The 24,925-nt window shown below is 36.0% G+C and overlaps 1 protein-coding gene across 8 annotated transcripts in view; it reads right to left on the bottom strand.

Moving 5' to 3' along the window:
- The window catches only part of zormin, a 517,259-nt gene that overhangs the window by 102,699 nt on the left and 389,635 nt on the right, over nt 1–24,925 (bottom strand). For 6 of the 8 annotated variants that reach the window (XM_075303991.1, XM_075303995.1, XM_075303990.1 and 3 more), the window contains one exon: nt 24,097–24,907. The exons of the other annotated variants lie outside the window; for them this stretch is intronic. In XM_075303991.1, coding sequence (XP_075160106.1) covers nt 24,798–24,907 — 110 coding nt within the window. In that variant the 3' untranslated portion in view covers nt 24,097–24,797. Of the gene's footprint in view, nt 1–24,096; nt 24,908–24,925 lie in introns of those variants that run through there. 8 annotated transcript variants of the gene reach the window in all.

The raw sequence follows: 24,925 nt of genomic DNA, 5'->3' as shown, positions 1-24,925 counted from the left end.
ACAAGGAAAATGTTGGTATTTTTACCATTTTTGTCGAAATCAGAGAAACATATATATGGGAGCTATATCTAAATCTGAACCGGTTTCAATCAAATTTAACACACATGACTATATTACTAATTGTACTCCTAGTGCAAAATTTCAACCAAATTAGGCCAAAACTCTGGCTTCGGGGGCCATATACGTCCATATCAGGCGAAAAATATATATGGAAGCTATATCTAAATCTGAATCGATTTCAATCAAATTTGGCACACATGACTATACTACCAATTGTACTCCTTGTGCAAAATTTCAAGCAAATCGGTATAAAACTCTGGCTGCTGGGTCTATATTAGTGTATATCGGGCGAAAGATATATATGGGAGCTATAACTAAATCTGAACCGATTTCAACCAAACTTGGCACGCATAGCTATAATGCTAAATATAATCCCCGTGCAAAATTTCAACCAAATTGGGCCAAAACTCTGGCTTTTAGGACCATATTAGTCCATATCGGGCGAAAGATATATATGGGAGCTATATCTAAATTTGAACCGATTTCAATCAAATTTTGCACACTTGACTATACTACTAATTGTACTTCTAGTGCAAAATTTCAACCAAATTCGGCCAAAAATCTGACTTCTGGGGCCATATAAGTCCATATCGGGCGAAAGATATATATGGGAGCTATACCTAAATCTGAACCGATTTCAATCAAATTTTGCACACTTGACTATACGACTAAGTGTTATGTTTGTACAAAATTTCAAGCAAATCGGTATAAAACTCTGGCTGCTGGATCCATATTAGTGCATATCGGGCGAAAGATATATATGGGAGCTATATCTAAATCTGAACCGATTTCTTCCAAAATCAATAGGGTTCTGTTCTGACCCAAATTAGGAACATGTGCCAAATTTGAAGGCGATTGGACTTAAATTGCGACCTAGACTTTGATCACAAAAATGTGTTCACAGACAGACGGACGGACGGACGGACGGACAGACGGACATGGTTATATCGACTCAGGGACCCACCCTGAGCATTATTGCCAAAGACACCATGTGTCTATCTCGTCTCCTTCTGGGTGTTACAAACATATGCACTAACTTATAATACCCTGTTCCACAGTGTGGCGCAGGGTATAATTAATTGAGTTTTGCAATCAACATCAATTAAATTTTTAATTGAATCAATTAGAAAATTAATTGAAATTTGCTAATGAAATCAATTATTGTTTTAATCAAGAATTTTTTAAATGCCCAATTAAAACTGTGATTGATACTATTATTTTCGTGATTGAAGACATTTCAATTAAAAAATTAATTGGATCAATTAATTTTTTGATTGAATCAGATTGTTTTTTTGTGTGTATATATTTTAGGGATTGGTCCAAACAAAATATTGTTTGTATTGTTCAAACATATTATGTTTCACCTTAAAGCATACACTGGTAGAAAAAGATTTTTATGAAATTTTCTTTGTGTGTATATATTTTAAGACGCCAATTGGTTACTTCCATTATTTTACTTGCAGCATACTCTCTAGGTCTCACTTTCTATACACATATATGTTTGCATCTAAGCATAATATATTTACAAACCGTTTATGTCCCAAACATGTTATGCTAGTTTATGAACATTATATGCTTGCACTTAAAAATATTGTGTTAAAAAACATATATTTTTTACATCCAAACATATGAAAAACAGTCTTTTTCGTCCGTGTGCTGGTACCATTATAACAACAGCATATTTGAATGAATGCTTGCAAAGAATTTTAAACATTGACAACATATTCAGTTTCAACAGTCGTAATGTGGGCAGCGTAACAGGTTGGCTGATAAGTCCCCGGTCTGACACATAGATGGCGTCGCTAGTATTAAATGCATATTATTTTTATATAGTACCAACCTTCAAATTAGTTTGTGAGATAGAGCGTCTTTTGTGAAGCAACTTTTGTTATTGTGAAAAAAAATGGAAAAAAAGGAATTTCGTGTTTTGATAAAATACTGTTTTCTGCAGGGAAAAAAATACGGTGGAAGCAAAAACTTGGCTTGATAATGAGTTTCCGGACTCTGCCCTAGAGAAATAAACAATAATTGATTGGTATGCAAAATTCAAGCGTGGTGAAATGAGCACGGAGAACGGTGAACGCAGTGGACGCCCGAAAGAGGTGGTTACCGACGAAAATATCAAAAAAATCCACAAAATGGATTTGCCATAAAGATATCAAAGGAACGTGTTGGTCATATCATTCATCAATATTTGCATATGCGGAAGCTCTGTGCAAAATGGGTGCCGCGCGAGTTCATATTTGACCAAACACAACAATGTGTTGATGATTCTGAGCGGTGTTTGCAGCTGTTAACTCGTAATACACCCGAGTTTTTCCGTCGATGTGTGACAATGGATGAAACATGGCTCCATCACTACACTCCTGAGTCCAATCGACAGTCGGCTGAGTGGACAGCGACCGGTGAACCGTCTCCGAAGCGTGGAAAGACTCAAAAGTCCGCTGGCAAAGTAATGGTCTCTGTTTCTTGGGATGCGCATGGAATAATTTTTATCGATTATCTTGAGAAGGGAAAAACCATCAACAGTGACTATTATATGGCGTTATTTGAGCGTTTGAAGGTCGAAATCGCGGCAAAACGGCCCCATATGAAGAAGAAAAATGTATTGTTCCACCAAGACAACGTACCGTGCCACAAGCCATTGAGAACGATGACAAAAATTCATGAATTGGGCTTCGAATTGCTTCCCCACCCACCGTATTCTCCAGATCTGGCCCCCAGCGACTTTTTCTTGTTCTCAGACCTCAAAAGGATGCTCGCAGGGAAAAAATTTGGCTGCAATTAAGAGGTGATCGCCGAAACTGAGGTCTATTTTTAGGCAAAACCGAAGGAGTACTACCAAAATGGTATCAAGGAGTAGGAGTACTACCAAAATGGTACTACCAAAATAGTATTGGAAGGTCGTTATAATCGTTGTATCGCTCTTGAAGGGAACTTGTTGAATAATAAAAACGAATTTTGACAAAAAAAAATGTGTTTTTCTTTGTTAGACCGGGGACTTATCAGCCAACCTGTTACTCAATATGAATTTCAAAATATATATATGAACTCCTTCACGTATTTGAGGAAAAAATTAACAATCGTAAGAAAACTTTTGGAAATGTTCACACAATTTTTTTACAAGCCCTACACTGGAGCACAATAAAATTTAAAATTTAAATAAACAAAATTTAAAATAAATTCCAAAATAAAACAAAATTTAACAACAAACTTGTAGTACATGCAATAAAATATTAACATTTGCCAAATTTTAATAAAACCAGATAATATATAAAAGCAGTACATACATATATGAGAGCTAAATCTAAATCTATAGTGATTTGACTAATCATATCCTGGAAATAAATTCATCCTGGAAATTGGTTAGGATATATGCTAAGTGTTGGTCAGATTGAACCGCAGTAGGAAGCTTTCCCCAATTCGAGGGCGATTGGACTTAACCCTTTCGACCCCGAATTTTTATAGGTATCGCTAACATTTTTTTTTACTTTTAATCATGTTGAAGTCATTTAAGAAGCGTCTAGCCAAAATTTCGGGTCGCCACGCCCATTCGTTTAGGCGGTAGAGAATGTTGCCTGTGGGCAACTTTGGGCAATTGTGACTACAAACTATTTTGTTTTGTAATGATAGACGTATTACGTTTTATTGGATTTTTGTTAAGTTTTTTGTTATTTTACAGTAAATATATACTTAGATGCGCGCGTGAGTGGAATTTCAATCACGCTCAAACACATGCACGAAGAAATATTTGTACTCACTCGCACACGCTCACACATGAACAATGTTTATGTCTCACGCTTTCGCACGATTCACGACAATTTTCGTAATTCACGACAAATCTCGTAAGTCACGAATATTTTCGGAACACGACAATTTTCGTGGCTCAATAAAATTCTGGTAATTAACGAAATTTCTCGTGACTCACGCTAGTGAAATCTTAAGCGTGATTAAATATGTAAAGGTGAAGCTTGAATTTAATCGTGAACGTGAATTTGTTCGTGATCGTGACTTTTTGTGTCTGTTTTTCCGTGAGTGCGAATTTTATCGTGAATATGAATTTTATTGTTAACGTGAATTTTATCTTGAGCGTGAGTTGGATCGTGAGCGTCGGTTGGATCGTGAAAGTAAATTTTTATCGGGAGCGTGATTTCGGAGAAAGTTTACTCACTCACAATCACGAACACAATTTGATTTTTACTCACGCTCACGCGCCACACATTTTTCTTTAATCCCGTTCACGCACATTCACGAGGTTTCGTTTAAATTTCATTCACGAGATTTCGTTTAAATTTCATTCACGGCTTCGCGTGAATCACGCGTGACTCACGAAAATATTTTGTTTTTTTTTTTTGTTTTTAACCCATGTCAATTTAACTGGCGGTGTAAAAAACCAAAGTATTATAAAGCATCAATATTCGTGCTAATCCACTAGTATGTTGGCAAGAAGTGGCTTCCTCCCTTTTTACTACCCCTTCCAAATTCCCCACTGCACTGCAGATATGTTTTCCACATCATCGTCGCATTTCTCGTCACTGGGACATCCCAATTGAAGTTCAAAATTTTTTCAAAATCATTGTTTTTCAAACCTTTTTTCTCCAGGTCTTATGTTCAAAAATATGTAATTTTACTACCACAATTGCCCAAAGTTGCCCACAGGCAACTTTTCAATTTTAAAAATTTCCCATCTGTTGTTTTTTCCAATTCTAAGATTTGACTTCCTGAAATATTTTATTTGACATGTACTACAATACATTTAATAAAAACTTTCAACATTTTAGTTGTAATTTTTGAAAAAAGTCACATGTATAAAAATCTCTTTTTAAATTCGCAAATATTTTTTTCTTGAGGTACGTGCGTATTAATGAAAAATTTTTTGCTAATTGACAATCAAATTAGCTGATTTTTCATTCAACTTGAAGAAAACACTTGTAGCTTTCGATACCGTTACAGTTTTATGAACAAAAACAAAAACAACGCTGACAGTGAGTCTCAAAACACAAAAAGTTGCCCACAGGCAACTTTAGGGTCGAAAGGGTTAATACGACCCACAATATGAATGCAAAAATACATGGGCAGACAAACGGACATCGTTAAATTTACTTCGTGGTATTTATACTTAAATTTGGCTTCAAACCGCTACTTCTAAATATTCTTTATAAATGGACGAGATTATTAGCCAAACAAGTACTAACATATTGCAAATTTTGTAGATCGAATAATGCTAAATTAATAATTGAAAAAAATCTAAAAAAAAATGCAAAATGATAAATGATAAATGAAAATTTTGCGCTTGAATAAAAAAAATGCTAAATCTAGCGAACTAAAAAATACTAGAATGGTCACTGGGCATAGGTTCGGTTAGGTGGCAGCCCAATGTATCAGGCTCACTTAGACTATTCAGTCCATTGTAATTCCACATTGGTGAACTCTCTCTCTCTCTCTGATCACTGAATGCTGTCCCCATTCCATGTTAAGCTCAATGACAAGGGACCTCCTTTTTATAGCCGAGTCCGAACGACGTTCCACATTGCAGTGAAACCATTTAGAGAAGCTTGGAAACCCTCAGAAATGTCACCAGCATTACTAAGGTGGGATAATCCACCGCTGAAAAACTTTTTGGTGTTCGGTCGAAGCAGGAATCCAACCCACGACCTTGTGTATGCAAGGCGGGCATGCTAACCATTGCACCACGGTGGATCCCTACAGAAGCTTTGAAACCCTCAGAAATGTCACTAGCATTACTGAGATGGGATAATCCACCGCTGAAAAAATTTTTTGTGTTCGGTCGAAGCAGGAATCGAACCCACGACTTTGTGTATGCAAGGCGGGCATGCTAACCATTGCACCACGATGGCTCCCGTCACTGGTTATGGATTCAATCTCAGTTTCGACCAAAGTTAGTTAGGTTAGGTGGCAGCCCGATGTATCAGGCTCACTTAGACTATTCAGTCCATTGTGATACCACATTGGTGAACTTCTCCCTTATCACTGAGTGCTGCCCGATTCCATGTTAAGCTCAATGACAAGGGACCTCCTTTTTATAGCCGAGTCCGAACGGCGTTCCACATTGCAGTGAAACCACTTAGAGAAGTTTTGAAACCCTCAGAAATGTCACCAGCATTACTGAGGTGGGATAATCCTTTTGGTGTTCGGTCGAAGCAGAAATCGAACCCACGACCTTGTGTATGCAAGGCGGGCATGCTAACCATTGCACCACGGTAACATTTTCGTTTCGTGGTTTCGCCTCATCGATCCATGGGGTCTATTTCATGATTATTGGGACATTTTTTCATTGTTGATAAAGTTTTATTTCATACTCAAAATGAGACTTTACGAATAAAACACAAAATCTTGGGGCACTATTTCATGTCCATTTTAGCGACTTATTTTTTGAGGGCTTGTTCCAAACAAGGACAGCTGTTCAGCATTTCCAGTCTTATGAGTATTGGATCGAGTGACAAAACGAGTCATTTTTTCGTTGCGGTATCTGTATATTATGCCACACAGAGATAAAAAAACAATAGTGATTAGCAATCGACAATACTTCGATTGGTCAGTCGGTATAGTTTCGAGATTGATCAAGCTAGAATGGACTGTGTTTGTTAGATTGTATCCTCCCAGAACAGTATAAAATGTAATGAAATAAAACAAAGTAGAAAGGATGGGCGTGAATATAAATTGTAAATTTGACTAGTCGAGACACAAACCAGTTCGTTTTTGCCAACCCACCTAATGGGTTAATTACAATTTGTGAAGATTAAAAATTGTAAAAATTATCAATTTAAAAATGTCAACACCGTGCACTATACCTGCGATATATTTTGCTATCACACGACAAGTCTTGAAGAGTACTACAAACACAAGTAGTTTTCATTCCCGAAAACATCTCAGAAATGTTAGTTTTCCTGGTATGTTTTAAAAGCTAATATTATTTTCATTCTTAGGATGAAATTTTGGATCGCTAAAGTTAAATATCCTTCAATGAAAAAATGTTGTTGTGAGGCCAAATATTTCATGTCTTTAAAATGCGAAGAAAACTCATTTTTCTGATACATTTTTTTCCTTATCTCAAAAACGATAAACTTTTCAATAAAGTAGTTTTGTCTTTAAAAATGGTTATCGGAAAATTAAATAAAATTTTGTTGACTTAAAAAATTCTTTAAAATTAATGAAATTTACTTTATATGTGCTGTATTTGTTGCATCTTGATAACAAAACAAAAACTGAACAGAATTTGCCGTTTGCATGAGTTCACATAAAAAAAAACATAAAATGCCTGATTCAATCACGAAATTAATTGATCCAATTAATTATACCCTCCACCATAGGATAGGGGTATATTAACTTTGTCATTCCGTTTGTAACACATCGAAATATTGCTCAAAGACCCCATAAAGTATATATTCTGGGTCGTGGTGAAATTCTGAGTCGATTTGAGCATGTCCGTCCGTCCGTCTGTTGAAATAACGCTAACTTCCGAACGAAACGAGTTATCGACTTGAATCTTGGCATAACATATGGAGTTGTTATTGATGTAGGTCGGATAGTATTGCATATGGGCCATATCGGACTACTTTTGCGTATAGCCCCCATATAAACCGACCCCCAGATTTGGCTTGCAGAGCCTCTTGGAGGAGCAAAATTCGTCCGATCCGGTTGAAATTTGGTATGTGGTGTTAGTATATGGTCTATAATAACCATGCAAAAATTGGTCCATATCGGTCCATAATTATATATAGCCCCCATATAAACCGATCCCCAGATTTCACCTCCGGAGCCTCTTTGAGGAGCGAAATTCATCCGATCCGGTTGAAATTTGGTACGTGGTGTTAGTTGGTGTTAAGAACCATGCAAAAATTGGTCCATATCGGTCCATAATTATATATAGCCACCATATAAACCGATCCCCACATTTGAACTCCGGAGCCTCTTTGAGGAGCGAAATTCATCCGATCCGGTTGAAATTTGGTATGTGGTGTTAGTATATGATCTCTAACAACCAAGCAAAAGTTGGTCCATATAGGTCCATAATTATATATAGCCACCATATAAACCGATCCCCAGATTTGAACTCCGGAGCCTCTTTGAGGAGCGAAATTCATCCGATCCGGTTGAAATTTGGTACGTGGTGTTACTTGGTGTTAACAACCATGCAAAAATTGGTCCATATCGGTCCATAATAGTATATAGCTCCCATATTAATCGATCCCAAATTTGACCTCCGGAACCTCTTGGAGGAGCAAAATTCATCCGATTCGGATGAAATTTGGTACATTGCGCTAGTATATGGCCGCTAACAGCCACGCAAAAATTGGTCCATATCGGTCTATAGTTATATATAGCCAATGGCCAATCACACAAAAATTGGTCCATATCGCCAAAAATAATCTACCAACATTTTATTTCTATAGAAAATTTTGTTACCCAAGGAATTCGATTGTGGATGACAGTCTTTAAAAGAAGTTTCTGCATAATCCATGGTGCAGGGTACATAAGATTCGGCCTGGCTGAACTTACGATCGTATATACTTGTTTTAACTGACTTAGTCTTTCGAGTTTGATTAAAAGTTAATTGTATCAATTAATTTTTTAATTAAAAATTCAATCACTTACTAAATTATATTAATGCTTCTATCTTGATTAAAAAGTTAATTGTATCAATTAATTTATTAATTGACTAAATTTTCAACTTCAATTAACTTTTTAATCGAATATATTTTGGTGATAGTTTTTCTGTGCTTAAGGCCTTTAAGGTTTCTTTGACTTCTGATATGATGCGAATATGTCTATATATACTACATACTACATACTTAGTTCTAAAAGTGTCAATCGGGCGTCATTCTTTTTTGTTCCATTGAAGGTCTTTCATACATATAAATTATACATCACCAATAAAAAGATGTCAGTTCTTAATTATGTAACGTTAAAACTTTTTTAAATTATTTTTTTTTTTTTTGTTATTCTTTTTTTTTTAACGAATATCATGTAGAAAGTTGTCACTATGTATGTTGTTATATTATAACATATTATGAGATATTTTCTTTTTATTTAAAGTGAAATGATATTTTAGGTAAATGACATCCAGGGCAATGTCAGGGATAAGCATTTGTTTAGCATATGTCAGCCAAGAAAAAAAAGAAAAATGAAAAAAAGAGCAATCAAAATCATTTCCGCAAAAATGTTTTTGGCTTAGAACCCATAAAAAAATAGTCAGAAAAAGAAAACAATTATAGTATAACCTAAGGTCACTTGCTAAAAACGAAATTTAAGTATTTTGATAATTATTGTATGGGGTAGCATGTTTACAAATTTTTTTCTTCTTGTTGTTTACATCAGAGCGTCGAAAAAGAAGACGTGTGGCTATAGCCACACTGTATTCAATTTCAACCTAGAAAATAGTTGCTTTTAAACAATTTCCTTTTGGCCAAACCAAAACGCAAGCATATCCCCTGCCAATTGCCTAAATATGCCGGCAAGCACAAATCATTTGTGAAGTATAGCGGATGATTCTAATCAGACAGATGAGGAAGACCATTTTTGACGATATGAAAAGTACCCATCGAATATGTTTTTAGGAAGCACATATCATTTGTTCTACACAGAAAAAAATAGGAAAACAAAGTGAAAAAAAAATTGTGCCACTTTCTGAAATTTCCTTACTGAAAAATGCATGCCCGGTTCCAAAGATTTTGTCTTTACATATGATTTTGGTATTGATTCCGAGCCAAAGAAGCGGATAATTGAGGTAAGGATATCTTCAAATAAAAAACAACTTTAAAATAAATTGTTAAAAACATCGCCTATTTTTAAAGACATTTTGAAAAAAGCCAATAAATTTAAAGATTTTTCAGTGTCCAATTCGTTGTCAAAGACACTTTAATGACTTAATAGGCCTTTGAACTAACAGTTACAAAATTAGAAATTCTCATAGAGGAAAATTGATGGGAATCGTACGAAATTTTTCTACGGTGTTAAAGGGTGATACGGTCAACATTTGGTCAAGGGAAAACGCGTGTTAATCGGTGAAATCGTTTATTTAAAAAATCAAATTAAATTTCTTTTTCAAGTTCAATTAGTATAAAATTCAGGAAAAATATTCAATTAGACTTTCGCTTTTCCAAATCCGAATTGCCGGGCCTCACGCTTGACACCTGCCATCAGATTTTGTACAGCCACCTTGTCCACCTTCTTCGCCGCAGAAAGCCAGTTTGCCTTGAACTGCTGCTCGTCGTTAACAGCTTTTTTGGTCTTCTTTACGTTCCGCTTGACAATAGCCCAGTATTTCTCAATTGGGCGGAGCTCTGGCGTGTTGGGAGGGTTCTTGTCCTTGGGAACCACCTGCACGTTGTTGGCGGCGTACCACTCCATGGCCTTTTTACCGTAATGGCAAGATGCCAAATCCGGCCAAAACAGTACGGAACAACCGTGTTTCTTCAGGAAAGGCAGCAGACGTTTATTCAAACACTCTTTCACGTAAATTTCTTGGTTGACAGTCCCGGAAACTATGAAAATGTTGCTTTTCAAGCCACAGGTACATATGGCTTGCCAAACCAGCTATTTCTTTGCGAACTTTGACAGTTTTATGTGCTTGAAAATATCTGCTACCTTTCCCCTTCCTTTTGCCGTATAAAACTCCTGTCCCGGAAGCTGCTTGTAGTCGGCTTTTACGTAGGTTTCGTCGCCCATTACCACGCAGTCAAACTTCGTCAGCATCGTCGTGTACAGCCTCCGGGATCGCGCTTTGGCCGTCGTATTTTGTTTATCATCGCGATTTGGAGTCACTACCTTCTTGTAAGTCGATAGTGCGGCTCGTTTTTTGGTTCGATGCACGGTTGTAGACGATACACCCAGCTTATTTGCGGCATCTCGGAGAGAGAGGTTAGGGTTTCGCTTGAAACTACCGGCAACTCTCTTTGTCGTCTCAGCGGCTTCCGGTTTTCGATTTCCCCCGATCCAGACTTCCTGGCTGTCGACAAACGTTCCCCAAACACTTTAATTACATTTGTAACGGTTGATTTGGCAACTTTTAGCGATTTTGCCAGCTTTGCGTGCGAGTAGCTCGGATTTTCGCGATGCGCGAGCAAAATTTTGATACGCTGCTCTTCTTGCTTGGACGGCATTTTGACAACTGAAGAGTGAATTCCAAAATCAAAATAGGGGCAACATTCTACACACACACACCTTCAATATGAGGGATGTTAAGCTTTTTTAAATGCAAAATTGAAAGAAATACGTCAAGTTTATATTGACCAAATTTTGACCGTATCACCCGTTAGTTACATTTTTTTATTTATTTATTTATTTATTTATTTCGTCTAGGGAAAATATTCCTTACAGACTAATGCTTAATAATATTTTCTATTTTATACCCACAAACTTGCATTGGGCTCTACACAAATTCGGAAAAATTAGCAAAACTAAACTATAACATAAAAAAATTGCAGTAACAATAAGTAAAATTGAACATTAGTTTAACGATTTACGTTTTTTTCTGTGTAGTATTTTTTTCCTATTTATACCCTGCGCCACACTGTGGAACAGGGTATTATAAGTTAGTGCATATGTTTTTAACACCCAGAAGGAGACGAGATAGACACAAGGTGTCTTTGGCAATAATGCTCAGGGTGGGTCCCTGAGTCGATATAACCATGTCCGTCTGTCCGTCCGTCCGTCCGTCCGTCTGTCTGTGAACACATTTTTGTGATCAAAGTCTAGGTCGCAATTTAAGTCCAATCGCCTTCAAATTTGGCACATGTTACTAATTTGTGTCAGAATAGAACCCTATTGATTTTGAAATAAATCGGTTCAGATTTAGATATAGCTTCCATATATATCTTTCGCCCGATATGCACTAATATGGACCCAGCAGCCAGAGTTTTATACCGATGTGCTTGAAATTGTGTACAAACATAACACTTAGTCGTATAGTCAAGTGTGCAAAATTTGATTGAAATCGGTTCAGATTTAGATATACCTCCCATATATATCTTTCGCCCGATATTTACTTACATGGCCCCAGAAGCCAGAGTTTTGCCGAATTTGGTTGAAATTTTGCACTAGGAGTACAATTAGTAGCATAGTCAAGTGTGCCAAATTTTATTGAAATCGGTTCAGATTTAGATATAGCTCCCATATATATCTTTCGCCCGATATGGACTAATACGGTCCCAGAAGACAGAGTTTTACCCCAATTTGGTTGAAATTTTGCACAGGGAGTAGAATTAGCATTGTAGCTATGCGTTTCAAATTTGGTTGCAATCGGTTCAGATTTAGATATAGCTCCTATATGTAGCTTTCGCCCGATTTACACTCAAATGACCACAGAGGCTAAATTTTTGCTCCGATTTAGATGAAATTTTGCACAGGGAGTAGAATTAGTATTGTAGCTATGCGTGCAAAATTTGGTTGAAATCGGTTCAGATTTAGATATAGCTCCAATATATAGCTTTCGGCCGATTTACACTCATATGACCACAGAGGCCAATTTTTTGCTCCGATTTAGTTGAAATTTTGCACAGGGAGTAGAATTAGCATTGTTGCTATGCGTGCCAAATTTGGTTGAAATCAGTTCAGATTTAGATATAGCTCCCATATATAGCTTTCGCCCGATATACACTCATATGACCACAGAGGCCAATTTTTAACTCCGATTTAGTTGAAATTTTGCACAGGGAGTAGAATAAGCATTGTTGCTATGCGTGCCAAATTTGGTTGAAATGGGTTCAGATTTAGATATAGCTCCCATATATATGTTTTTCTGATTTCGACAAAAATGGTCAAAATACCAACATTTTCCTTGTAAAATCGCCACTGCTTAGTCGAAAAGTTGTAAAAATTACTCTAATTTTCCTAAACTTGCAATACATATATATCGAGCGATAAATCATAAATAAACTTTTTCGAAGTTTCCTTAAAATTGCTTCAGATTTAAACGTTTCCCATATTTTTTTTACTACCATTGTGTTCCACCCTAGTGCATTAGCCGACTTAAATTTTGAGTCTATAGATTTGGTAGAAGTCTATCAAATTCTGTCCAGATCGAGTGATATTTAAATGTATGTATTTGGGACAAACCTTTATATATAGCCCCCAACACATTTGACGGATGTGATATGGTATCGAAAATTTAGATCTACAAAGTGGTGCAGGGTATAATATAGTCGGCCCCGCCCGACTTTAGACTTTCCTTACTTGTTTTTTTTTAACTTAAGGAAAAGCACTTCTAAAATGTCCTTCCAAAGATGTTCTTTATATTAACGGCAGAGAAAGTTCCTTTACTTCAATTTTTTACAACTCGCTTTTTATACCCACCACCATAGAATGGTGATGGGGGTATAATAAGTTTGTCATTCCGTGTGTAATGACAGATCGAAATATCGATTTTCGACTATATAAAGTATATATTCTTGATCAGGGAGAAATTCTGTCTGTCTGTTGTAACCACGCTACAGCCTTCAATAATAGCGCTATCGTACTGAAATTTGGCACAGATTCGTTTTTTGGTCGCAGGCAGGTCAAGTTCGAAGATGTGCTATATCGGTCCAAGTTTTGATATAGTCCCCATATAAACCGACTGCCCGATTTGGGGTCTTGGGCTTATAAAAACCGTAGTTTTTATCCAATTTGCCTGAAATTGAAAATCTAGAGGTATTTGAGGACCATTAAAAAGTTTACCGAAAATGGTGAGTATCGGTCCATGTTTTGGTATAGCCCCCATATGGACCGATCTCCCGTTTTTACTTCTTGGGCTTCTAGAATCCGTAGTTTTTACTCAATTTGCCTGAAATTGGAAATCTAGAGGTATTTTAAGACCACAAAATGGTGTGTCGAAAATGGGGGTATCGCTCCATGTTTTGGTATAGCCCCCATATAGACTGATCACCCGATTTTACTTCTTGGCTTCTAGAATCCGTAGTTTTTACCCAATTTGCCTGAAATTGGAAATCTAGAGGAATTCTTGGACCATAAATAGGTGTGCCGAAAATGGTGTTTATCGGTCCATGTTTTGATATAGCCACCATATAGACCGATCTCCCGATTTTACTTCTTGGTCTTCTAGATTCCGTAATTTTTACCCAAGTTGCCTCAAATCGGAAATCTAGAGATATTCTAGGACCATAAAGAGGTGTGCCGAAAATGGTGAGTATCGGTCCATGTTTTGGTATAGCCCCCATATGGACCAATCTCCCGTTTTTACTTCTTGGGCTTCTAGAATCCGTAGTTTTTACCCAATTTGCCTGAAATTGGAAATCTAGAGGTATTCTTGAACCATAAATAGGTGTGCCGAAAATGGTGTGTATCGGTCTATGTTTTGATATAGCCCCCATATAGACCGATCTCCCAATTTTATTTCTTGTGCTTCTAGAATCCGTAGTTTTAATCCAATTTACCTGAAATTTGAAATCTGGAGGTATTCTAGGAAAATAAAGAGATGTGCTGAAAATGTTGATTATTGGACCATGTTTTGATATAGCCCCCATATAAACCGATCATACATATTTATCCCCGATCTGGTCATAATTGGCGTGTTTATCAACCGATGTTCTTCAAATTCCATACATCCGAATATTTTATGAGTCTCGAAAAACTTGCAAAATATCAGCCAAATCGGTTCAGATTTAGATATAGCTCCCATATATATCTTTCGTGCGATTTAGACTCATATGGCAACAAAGGCCAAAGTTTACTACCGATTTTCGTGAAATTTTGCACAGAGAGTAGAATTGACATTGTACCAATGCTTGGTAAATTTGATTGGAATCGGTTCAGATTTAGATATAGCTCCCATATATATCTTTCGTCCGATTTGCACTTATATGACCTCAAAAGCCAGAGTTTTGCCCTGACTTCAAATTTCAAATTTTGCACGAGAGATACGTTTAACGGTGTCGTTATGTGTGTCAAATTTGGTTAAAATCGGCTCAGATTTAGATTTAGCTCCCATATATATCTTTCGTCCGATTTGGACTTATATCTGATTTGCTTCAAATTTTGCACATGGGGTACGTTTAATAGTGTAAGTGTGCCAAATTTAGTTGAAATCGGTTGAGAATTAGCTCCCATATTATCTTTCGTCCGATTTATATCATATGACCACGGGGGCCATAGTTAACAGGTTGGCTGATAAGTCCCCGGTCTAACAAAGAAAAACACATTTTTTTTTCAAAATTCGTTTTTATTATTCAACATAGTTCCCTTCAAGAGCGATACAATGATTATAACGACCTTCCAATTTTTTTGATACGATTTTGGTAGTACTCCTTCGGTTTTGCCTCAAAGTAGGCCTCAGCTTCGGCGATCACCTTTTCATTGCAGCTAATTTTTCTGGAGAATACGATGGGTGGGGAAACAATTCGAAGCCCAATTCATGAATTTTTGCCATCGTTCTCAATGACTTGTGGCACGGTGCGTTGTCTTGGTGGAACAACATTTTTATACCCTCCACCATAGGATGGGGGTATATTAACTTTGTCATTCCGTTTGTAACACATCGAAATATTGCTCTAAGACCCCATAAAGTATATATATATATATATATATATATATATATATATATATATATATATATATATATATATATATATATATATATATATATATATATATATATATATATATATATATATATATATATATATATATATATATATATATATATATATATATATATATATATATATATATATATATATATATATATATATATATATATATATATATATATATATATATATATATATATATATATATATATATATATATATATATATATATATATATATATATATATATATATATATATATATATATATATATATATATATATATTTATATATATTCGACGGCCAAAGCGCGATCCCGGAGGCTGTACACGACGATGCTGACGAAGTTTGACTGCGTGGTAATGGACGACGAAACCTACGTCAAAGCCGACTACAAGCAGCTTCCGGGACAGGAGTTTTATACGGCAGAAAGGAAGGGGAAAGGTAGCAGATATTTTTCAAGCACATAAAACTGTCAAAGTTCGCAAAGAAATATCTGGTTTGGCAAGCCATCTGTACCTGTGGCTTTAAAAGCAGCATTTTCATAGCTTCCGGGACTGTCAACCAAGAAAAGAGTGTTTGAATAAACGCCTGCAGCTTTTCCTGAAGAAACACGGTTGTTCTTCACTGTTTTGGCCGGATTTGGCATCTTGCCATTACGGTAAAAAGGCCATGGAGTGGTACGCCGCCAACAACGTGCAGGTGGTTCCCAAGGACAAGAACCCTCCAAACACGCCAGAGCTCCGCCCAATTGAGAAATACTGGGCTATTGTCAAGCGGAACCTAAAGAAGACCAAAAAAACTGCTAAGGACGAGCAGCAGTTCAAGGCAAACTGGCTTTCTGCGGCGAAGAAGGTGGCTGTACAAAATCTGATGGCAGGTGTCAAGCGTGAGGCCCGGCAATTCGGATTTGGAAAAGCGAAAGCCTAACTGAATATTTTTCCTGAATTTTATACTAATTGATTTAGTATACACGCGTTTTCCCTTGACCAAATTTTGACCGTATCACCCTTTAGAAGATGATGTTAAGAAGTTTTAAGATGCCTTGCTATCGGCCGCAACCCAAGTAATTTAATTGTGGATGACGTCTTTAGTACAAGTTTCTACGCAATCCATGGTGAAGGGTACATAAGATTCGGCCTGTCCGAACTTACGGCCGTATATACTTGTTTTCAATATGTTGTCTTTCAATATGATATCATCTTTGTAAATAAGTAAAGCTGCTTCTGTGGTCTATTTGGTTTTAAGTTTGTTGTAAACTTTGAAATTCTGCGTTTTTTTTTTTAGAAAAATTTTGAAAAATTGAAAAAAATTTAATATTTTTAAAATGTCAGTTCTGTCTTCGATTTTTTATATATTTGGTGTAAATTTTCGATTTATAAATAAATTCTGCGCAATTGAAAATTTATTATTATTTAAAAAAAAAAAAATAAAAAATTAAAGTATGTAAAATTTTCTAGATTTTTGGTAAAAAGTTATATGTTTTTTAAAAAAATATACGTAAACTTTTTAGTAAAAAAAAAACAACCAAAAAAAACAAACAATGTATAAACACTATCGAGTTTATTTTTCTTTCTAAGGGTGTACATATTTATTTCCTCTCACATTATTATTGAATATATTATATGCTAAATTTTAATTGAATATCGTGTATGATCAAAAGTTTCGATAACATGATTTCCTTAGCTACATATGTATGTACATTTCACACACAATTTACAACTAAAATTGCTTGTCTTTTGAACATTTGGTTTATCAATCGGAAGATTTTGAATTCTGATATTCCACTTAGTCTTTTTCACTAAAAATTTTATGAAATTGTTATTGTGGTTCATTATATTCATTGTATTGAAGAAATACACACACAAACAAACAATCTCTACACGAGTACCAAAAACATTTTTTTTTACTTTGTGGTCTTTGGAAAAATGCCAAAATTCCTACCCTCAAACTATTTTTCAATATTTGTATCTGTGTATATATGCATTTGTTTATTTCACATGATTTTTCTTATTTGTTTAATTAACATCTATTGAAGAAATGTGCTGATGTATCTTTATGTGTGTGTACTTGTTTTGTGGTTTCTGTTAATTTTTGTTATATGCCTTTGGTTTTTGTTTTTCCTTAAGAGAAGTGTTTTAGACAACATGCTGCCATCTATTGATTAGTATCATATGTGATATAATAATTATGCAATAGGTGGCGCTAAAGTGATTAAAAATATCCTCCCAACGATGTTCATTATTTTAACTACAAAGGGAGTTATTTTAATTAAATTTTTTCTAACTCGCTTTTTTCATATGTTTAATGGGTAATATTATTTTTTTTTTGTTTCAATAGGTTAAAACAAGTAAGGAAAGTCTAAAGTCGGGCGGGGCCGACTATATTATACCCTGCCCCACTATATAAAGGGTGATTTGTTAAGAGCTTGATAACTTTTAAAAAAAAAAAAAACGCATAAAATTTGCAAAATCTCATCGGTTCTTTATTTGAAACGTTAGATTGGTCCATGACATTTACTTTTTGAAGATAATTTCATTTAAATGTTGACCGCGGCTGCGTCTTAGGTGGTCCATTCGGAAAGTCCAATTTTGGGCAACTTTTTCGAGCATTTCGGCCGGAATAGCCCGAATTTCTTCGGAAATGTTGTCTTCCAAAGCTGGAATAGTTGCTGGCTTATTTCTGTAGACTTTAGACTTGACGTAGCCCCACAAAAAATAGTCTAAAGGCGTCAAATCGCATGATCTTGGTGGCCAACTTACCGGTCCATTTCTTGAGATGAATTGTTCTCCGAAGTTTTCCCTCAAAATGGCCATAGAATCGCGAGCTGTGTGGCATGTAGCGCCATCTTGTTGAAACCACATGTCAACCAAGTTCAGTTCTTCCATTTTTGCAACAAAAAGTTTGTTAGCATCGAACGATAGCGATCGCCATTCACCGTAACGTTGCGTCCAACAGCATCTTTGAAAAAATACGGTCCAATGATTCCACCAGCGTACAAACCACACCAAACAGTGCATTTTTCGGGATGCATGGGCAGTTCTTGAACGGCTTCTGGTTGCTCTTCACTCCAAATGCGGCAATTTTGCTTATTTACGTAGCCATTCAACCAGAAATGAGCCTCATCGCTGAACAAAATTTGTCGATAAAAAAGCGGATTTTCTGCCACTGATTTTGGTAATAAAATTCAATGATTTGCAAGCGTTGCTCGTTAGTAAGTCTATTCATGATGAAATGTCAAAGCATACTGAGCATCTTTCTCTTTGACACCATGTCTGAAATCCCACGTGATCTGTCAAATACTAATGCATGAAAATCCTAACCTCAAAAGAATCACCCTTTAGATCTCAATTTTCGATACCATGTCACATCCGTCAAATGTGTTGGGTGCTATATATAAAGGTTTGTCCCAAATACATACACTTAAATATCACTCGATCTGGAAGAATTTGATAGACTTCTACAAAATCTATAGACTCAAAATTTAAGTTGGCTAATGCACTAGGGTGGAACACAATTTTAGTAAAAAAAAATGGGAAACATTTAAATCTGAAGCAATTTTAAGTAAACTTCGCAAAAGTTTATTTACGATTTATCGCTCGATATATATGTATTAGAAGTTTAGGAAAATTAGAGTCATTTTTACAACTTTTCGACTAAGCAGTGGCGATTTAACAAGGAAAACGTTGGTATTTTGACCATTTTTGTCGAAATCAGAAAAACATATATATGGGAGCTATATCTAAATCTGAACCGATTTCAATCAAATTTGGCACACATGACTATATTACTAATTGTACTCCTAGTGCAAAATTTCAACCAAATTGGGCCAAAACTCTGGCTTCTGGGGCCATATAAGTCCATATCGGGCGAAAAATATATATATGGAAGCTATATCTAAATCTGAACCGATTTCAATCAAATTTGGCGCACATGACTACACTACCAACTGTACTCCTTGTGCAAAATTTCAAGCTAATCGGGATAAAACTCTGGCTTCTGGGTCCATATAAGTGCATATCGGGCGAAAGATATATATGAGAGCTTTATCTAAATCTGAATTGATTTCAACCAAATTTGGCACTCATAGCTACAATTCCAAATCTTCTCCCTGTGCAAAATTTCAACCAAATTGGGCCAAAACTCTGGCTTTTAGGACCATATTAGTCCACATCGGGCGAAAGATATATATGGGAGCTATATCTAAATCTGAACCGATTTCAATCAAATTTTGCACACTTGACTATACTACTAATTGTACTCGTAGTGCAAAATTTCAACCAAATTCCGCCAAAAATCTGGCTTCTGGGGCCATATAAGTCCATATCGGACGAAAGATATATATGGCAGCCATATCTAAATCTGAACCGATTTCAATCAAATTTAGCACACTGGACTATACGACCAAGTGTTATGTTTGTACAAAATTTCAAGCAAATCGGTATAAAACTCTGGCTTCTGGGGCCATATAAGTCCATATCGGGCGGAAGATATAAATGGGAGCTATATCTAAATCTGAACCGATTTCTTCCAAAATCAATAGGGTTCTATTCTGACCCAAATTAGGAACATGTGCCAAATTTGAAGGCGATTGGACTTAAATTGCGACCTAGACTTTGATCACAAAAATGTGTTCACAGACAGACGGACGGACAGACGGACATGGTTATATCGACTCAGGGACCCACCCTTAGCATTATTGCCAAAGACACCATGTCTCTATCTCGTCTCCTTCTGGGTGTTACAAACATATGCACTAACTTATAATTCACTGTTCCACAGTGTGGCGCAGGGTATAAACAGGATTGGCCTGTCACAAACTGTGACTTTTGCGACATACGTTTACGACGGTATAATACGTATGTCGCAAAAGTCGTAAACCTTATGTAAAAAACCACCTAAGCCTTAGTTGCATCAGCGAATGACTAGCTACAATTTTGAAAAATTTTTATTAGTATGGAAACTGGCTCTAATAAGCCAAAAACGTGATTTTATAAAATTCTCTCTAAACAAAAAATTCCAGTTTCTGCAGAAATTTTGGAAAGAAAGGATGAGCGAATACCGACCGTTACGTTTACTGCACCATCAAGTAGTTCATTGTAATTTTGGGTAGAAGTCTCCAATTGAAATAACTCTATTCTCAAGTTTTTTTAAACTGGTTAATAACTTTATGAACATTCCTGAGAATTTAAATTTCTTCGCACATATCATCATCTTGGATATCATTCGCTGCCTAGCTGAATGGACTGAAGTATTTTGAGTTTGCGACGTTTGCTAATTTTCTTATATTTACGACGCAAACCTAAAATAGCTTGATACAGACCATCTCTGGTTAAAAACAGAGTAAGATTTAATAAAATGGTACAAATATTTCAATATTATCGAAAAAATGCTAAATCCATTTTAGAAAAATTGCAAAGTTTTGAAAATACTTGAGGTCAAACGTTTCAGACAAGCGTTAGAATGCGTTAAAAATCATAAAAAAAAATAATAAAAGTTATTTTTAGGATGACTAAACACTGAATTCGGATCGAACTTTAAGAAGTGATGCAAATTCAGTTCAACGGCTGTTGAAATGGTGGATATCAGTCCTATGACAAGCCCATTTTAAATTCTTGGCTTCTGTGCCAATTCGCCAACAAAAAAGTAGTGAAAATGTTTTTTTTTGGATCCGGAAGTGGTGCAAGGATCCAAAAAGAACATTTTCACTACGACCCTTTTTTGTCGCCAAAATGGTGGAAAAACGCTACAGAGGAAATAGGCCAACATTGCTACAGTTTTGTGCTAAGGCTGTCAAGCATGGAGGGGCTCACGTCATGCTCAGGGGATGATTCTTGGCTAATTGGCTAGGTCCACTGGATCGAATTAATGGTATAATGGATAGTTGGGTGTACAAAAACATTCTGGAAGATGTTATGTCAACATATACGAAATGGGAAATGTCGTCACGTTGGACATTTCAACAGAATAACGACCAAAAACCAACGAAAAACACACTTCAAAGATTGTAAAAACGTGGATTCCGCATTGCAATATTAAGGTTATGTAGTTGCCTGCCCCAATCACCGCATCTTAATCCGATCGAAATCCTTTGTCCAATTGTGGATAAAAATATTTATCAGAATAATGTAAGAAATAGTGACTCTTTTTTCATGCGGCTGCAGAGTGCATGGAATAATATATTACAGGATACCATTGAGCATTTAATAAAGTCCATGTCTCAACGATGCATAGCTTTTACTGAAAATAAAGGATTCGGAAAAAATAATTCAAAAATATTAAGCCTTAGAATACAAGATGTTATGAGTTGCAATTGTTATGTCTTATCCATTTTGGTACTATGCATCTATTTAGCTTCATAAAATGTTGATTATCTATTACATTTTTTTCCGATGTACTAGGCGGATTGTACAAAATACAAATAAATTAAAAAATTGGAATATTCTAACACTCCTTCTTATCTTATGACAAAATATTGAAATTCGTATGGAAGTTGCAAATATTTTGTCCGATACAGTATATAGATACTTCACCCTAGTGAAACCACCCTACGGAAAATTGGTGCAAATTGCCACTGACGAACTGGTACCGGTGCTCCAGTTAAATTTTAAATAGTCTTAATTTATTGATTTCCGAACTCGCCTGATATTAAAATATTATTGGATCTACACATTTAGTGACATAAAATGATCAGAATAACCTACTGTTCGACATATTTCAAAAGTTCGAATGCGATTCGGATGCCCAAAATGAAACAGATTTCTAAGAGTTTGTGGTTCCTGAGGACCTGTCTATGGGGTGCTCCTGCTGTATTGTCTCAGGACGTGTCCTTTGGAATTAGTCCAAGACGTGTCCTAAAGTGTAAATTTACCCCCTCAATGACAAACCCATATTATACATATTGACCAGAACTGGGACTGGTCCATACACACCAGGACTAGTCCTGCACCGGTCCTGAGTTTGTTCCATTTCCCGTAGGGCAGCTATACATATGTATGAGGCCCACATCTGTTTTTTTTTTCATAATTCAAAATTCAATAGCGCTCGTCCTTGTGTCATACGATCATCCTACAATCGATTGATAATTGCGAACTGAATTGTATGAATTCTCATACAATTCTATCATTTTCTTCTTCTGTGTATCTAAATAACAGGTTGGCTTATAAGTCCCCGGTCTGACACATAGATGGCGTCGCTAGTATTAAATGCATATAATTTTTATATAGTACCAACCTTCAAATGATTCGTGTCAAAATTTGACGTCTGTAAGTCAATTAGTTTGTGATATAGAGCGTATTTTGTGAAGCAACTTTTGTTATTGTGAAAAAAATGGAAAAAAAGGAAATTTCGTGTTTTGATAAAATACTGTTTTCTGAAGGGAAAAAATACGGTGAAAGCAAAAACTAGGCTTGATAATGAGTTTCCGGACTCTGCCCCAGGGAAATCAACAATAATTGATTGGTATGCAAAATTCAAGCGTGGCGAAATGAGCACGGAGGACGGTGAACGCAGTGGACGCCCGAAAGAGGTGGTTACCGACGAAAACATAAAAAAAAAATCCACAAACTGATTTTGAATGACCGTAAAATGAAGTTGATGGAGATAGCAGAGGCCTTAAAGATACAAAGGAACGTCTTGGTCATATCATTCATCAATATTTGGATATGCGGAAGCTCTGTGCAAAATGGGTGCCGCGCGAGCTCACATTTGACCAAAAACAACAACGTGTTGATGATTCTGAGCGGTGTTTGCAGCTGTTAACTCATAATACACCCGAGTTTTTCCATCGATATGTGACAATGGATGAAACATGGTTCCATCACTACACTCCTGAGTCCAATCGACAGTCGGCTGAGTGAACAGCGACCGGTGAACCGTCTCCGAAGCGTGGAAAGACTCAAAAGTCCGCTGGCAAAGTAATGGCCTCTGTTTTTTGGGATGCGCATGGTATAATTTTTATCGATTATCTTGAGAAGGGAAAAACCATCAACAGTGACTATTATATGGCGTTTGAAGGTCGAAATCGCGGCAAAACGGCCCCATATGAAGAAGAAAGAAGTTTTGTTCCACCAAGACAACGCACCGTGCCACAAGTCATTGAGAACGATGGCAAAAATTCATGAATTGGGCTTCGAATTGCTTCCCCACCCACCGTATTCTCCAGATCTGGCCCCCAGCGACTTTTTCTTGTTCTCAGACCTCAAAAGGATGCTCGCAGAGAAAAAATTTGGTTGCAATGAAGAGGTAATCGCCAAAACTGAGGCCTATTTTGAGGCAAAACCGAAGGAGTACTACCAAAATGGTATCAAAAAATTGGAAGGTCGTTATAATCGTTGTATCGCTCTTTAAGGGAACTATGTTGAATAATAAAAACGAATTTTGACAAAAAAATGTGTTTTTCTATGTTAGACCGGGGACTTATCAGCCAACCTGTTAAATAAATTAGTTTCAAAATTCAACATTTTATGACCTCAATTCGAATAAAACATCATTTGTGGAGTCAATCTGAGTCGTCTTTATTAGGATTCATCCCCTTATTCCAATGAACAATAATACATATACATAGTTGTATAATGCCAGCAACATGTTGCTACTGGTAACATGATGCAAAGATAAATACAGTAGACATATTATGTTGCTAGCAACATTTTTGTGAATAAACATGAAGAGAAAAAATGACTAGAAAATGCATTCGATAAATTCGATTAATAACAATATAAGCGATATATAATTATAGTAAAAATTAATATAATAATAATTGTAGTAGTAGTAGTAGTAGTCATATATATATAGCGATAATAATACAAACAATAATAACAAACAAATGTAATCGACAAAAACAAAGGAAATACAAATTGCAACGTTTTTCAGGATATGGGGGGGGGGATTCATCCGATCGTATTGAATTGATTATGGTTCGTATTCTCCAGATATTGAGTTTTTTTATTGTTGTTTCTTTTGTTTCTTTTAATTATATAGACTCCCCAATATTGTACATATACACATCCATACACACACGATCCTTCATTGTGAATCAGCGATGGTGTCATATGGCTAGTACGATTAAAATTAAAATGATAGTTGGTGTGGTAGTGGTGGTAGTAGTAGTTGTAGTTGTAGTAGTACGAATATCAGTATCATCATTACATAAGAATAATATATAAAACACTCATTGAATAGATGAACTTAAAGCTATTTAAAAACATGGACAGCCTTGTAATGATTATTGACTTCCAAATTAGCATTGGAGGTGGCAACGCCCAAGGGATTAGCTGCAGTGCATGCATAGTTACCAGCATCATCTGAAATTGACAAAACAA

This window comes from Haematobia irritans, chromosome 4 (genome assembly GCF_050003625.1).
Source record: "Haematobia irritans isolate KBUSLIRL chromosome 4, ASM5000362v1, whole genome shotgun sequence".
NCBI lineage: Eukaryota > Metazoa > Arthropoda > Insecta > Diptera > Muscidae > Haematobia > Haematobia irritans.
This window is presented reverse-complemented; position numbering and strand designations above follow the sequence as displayed.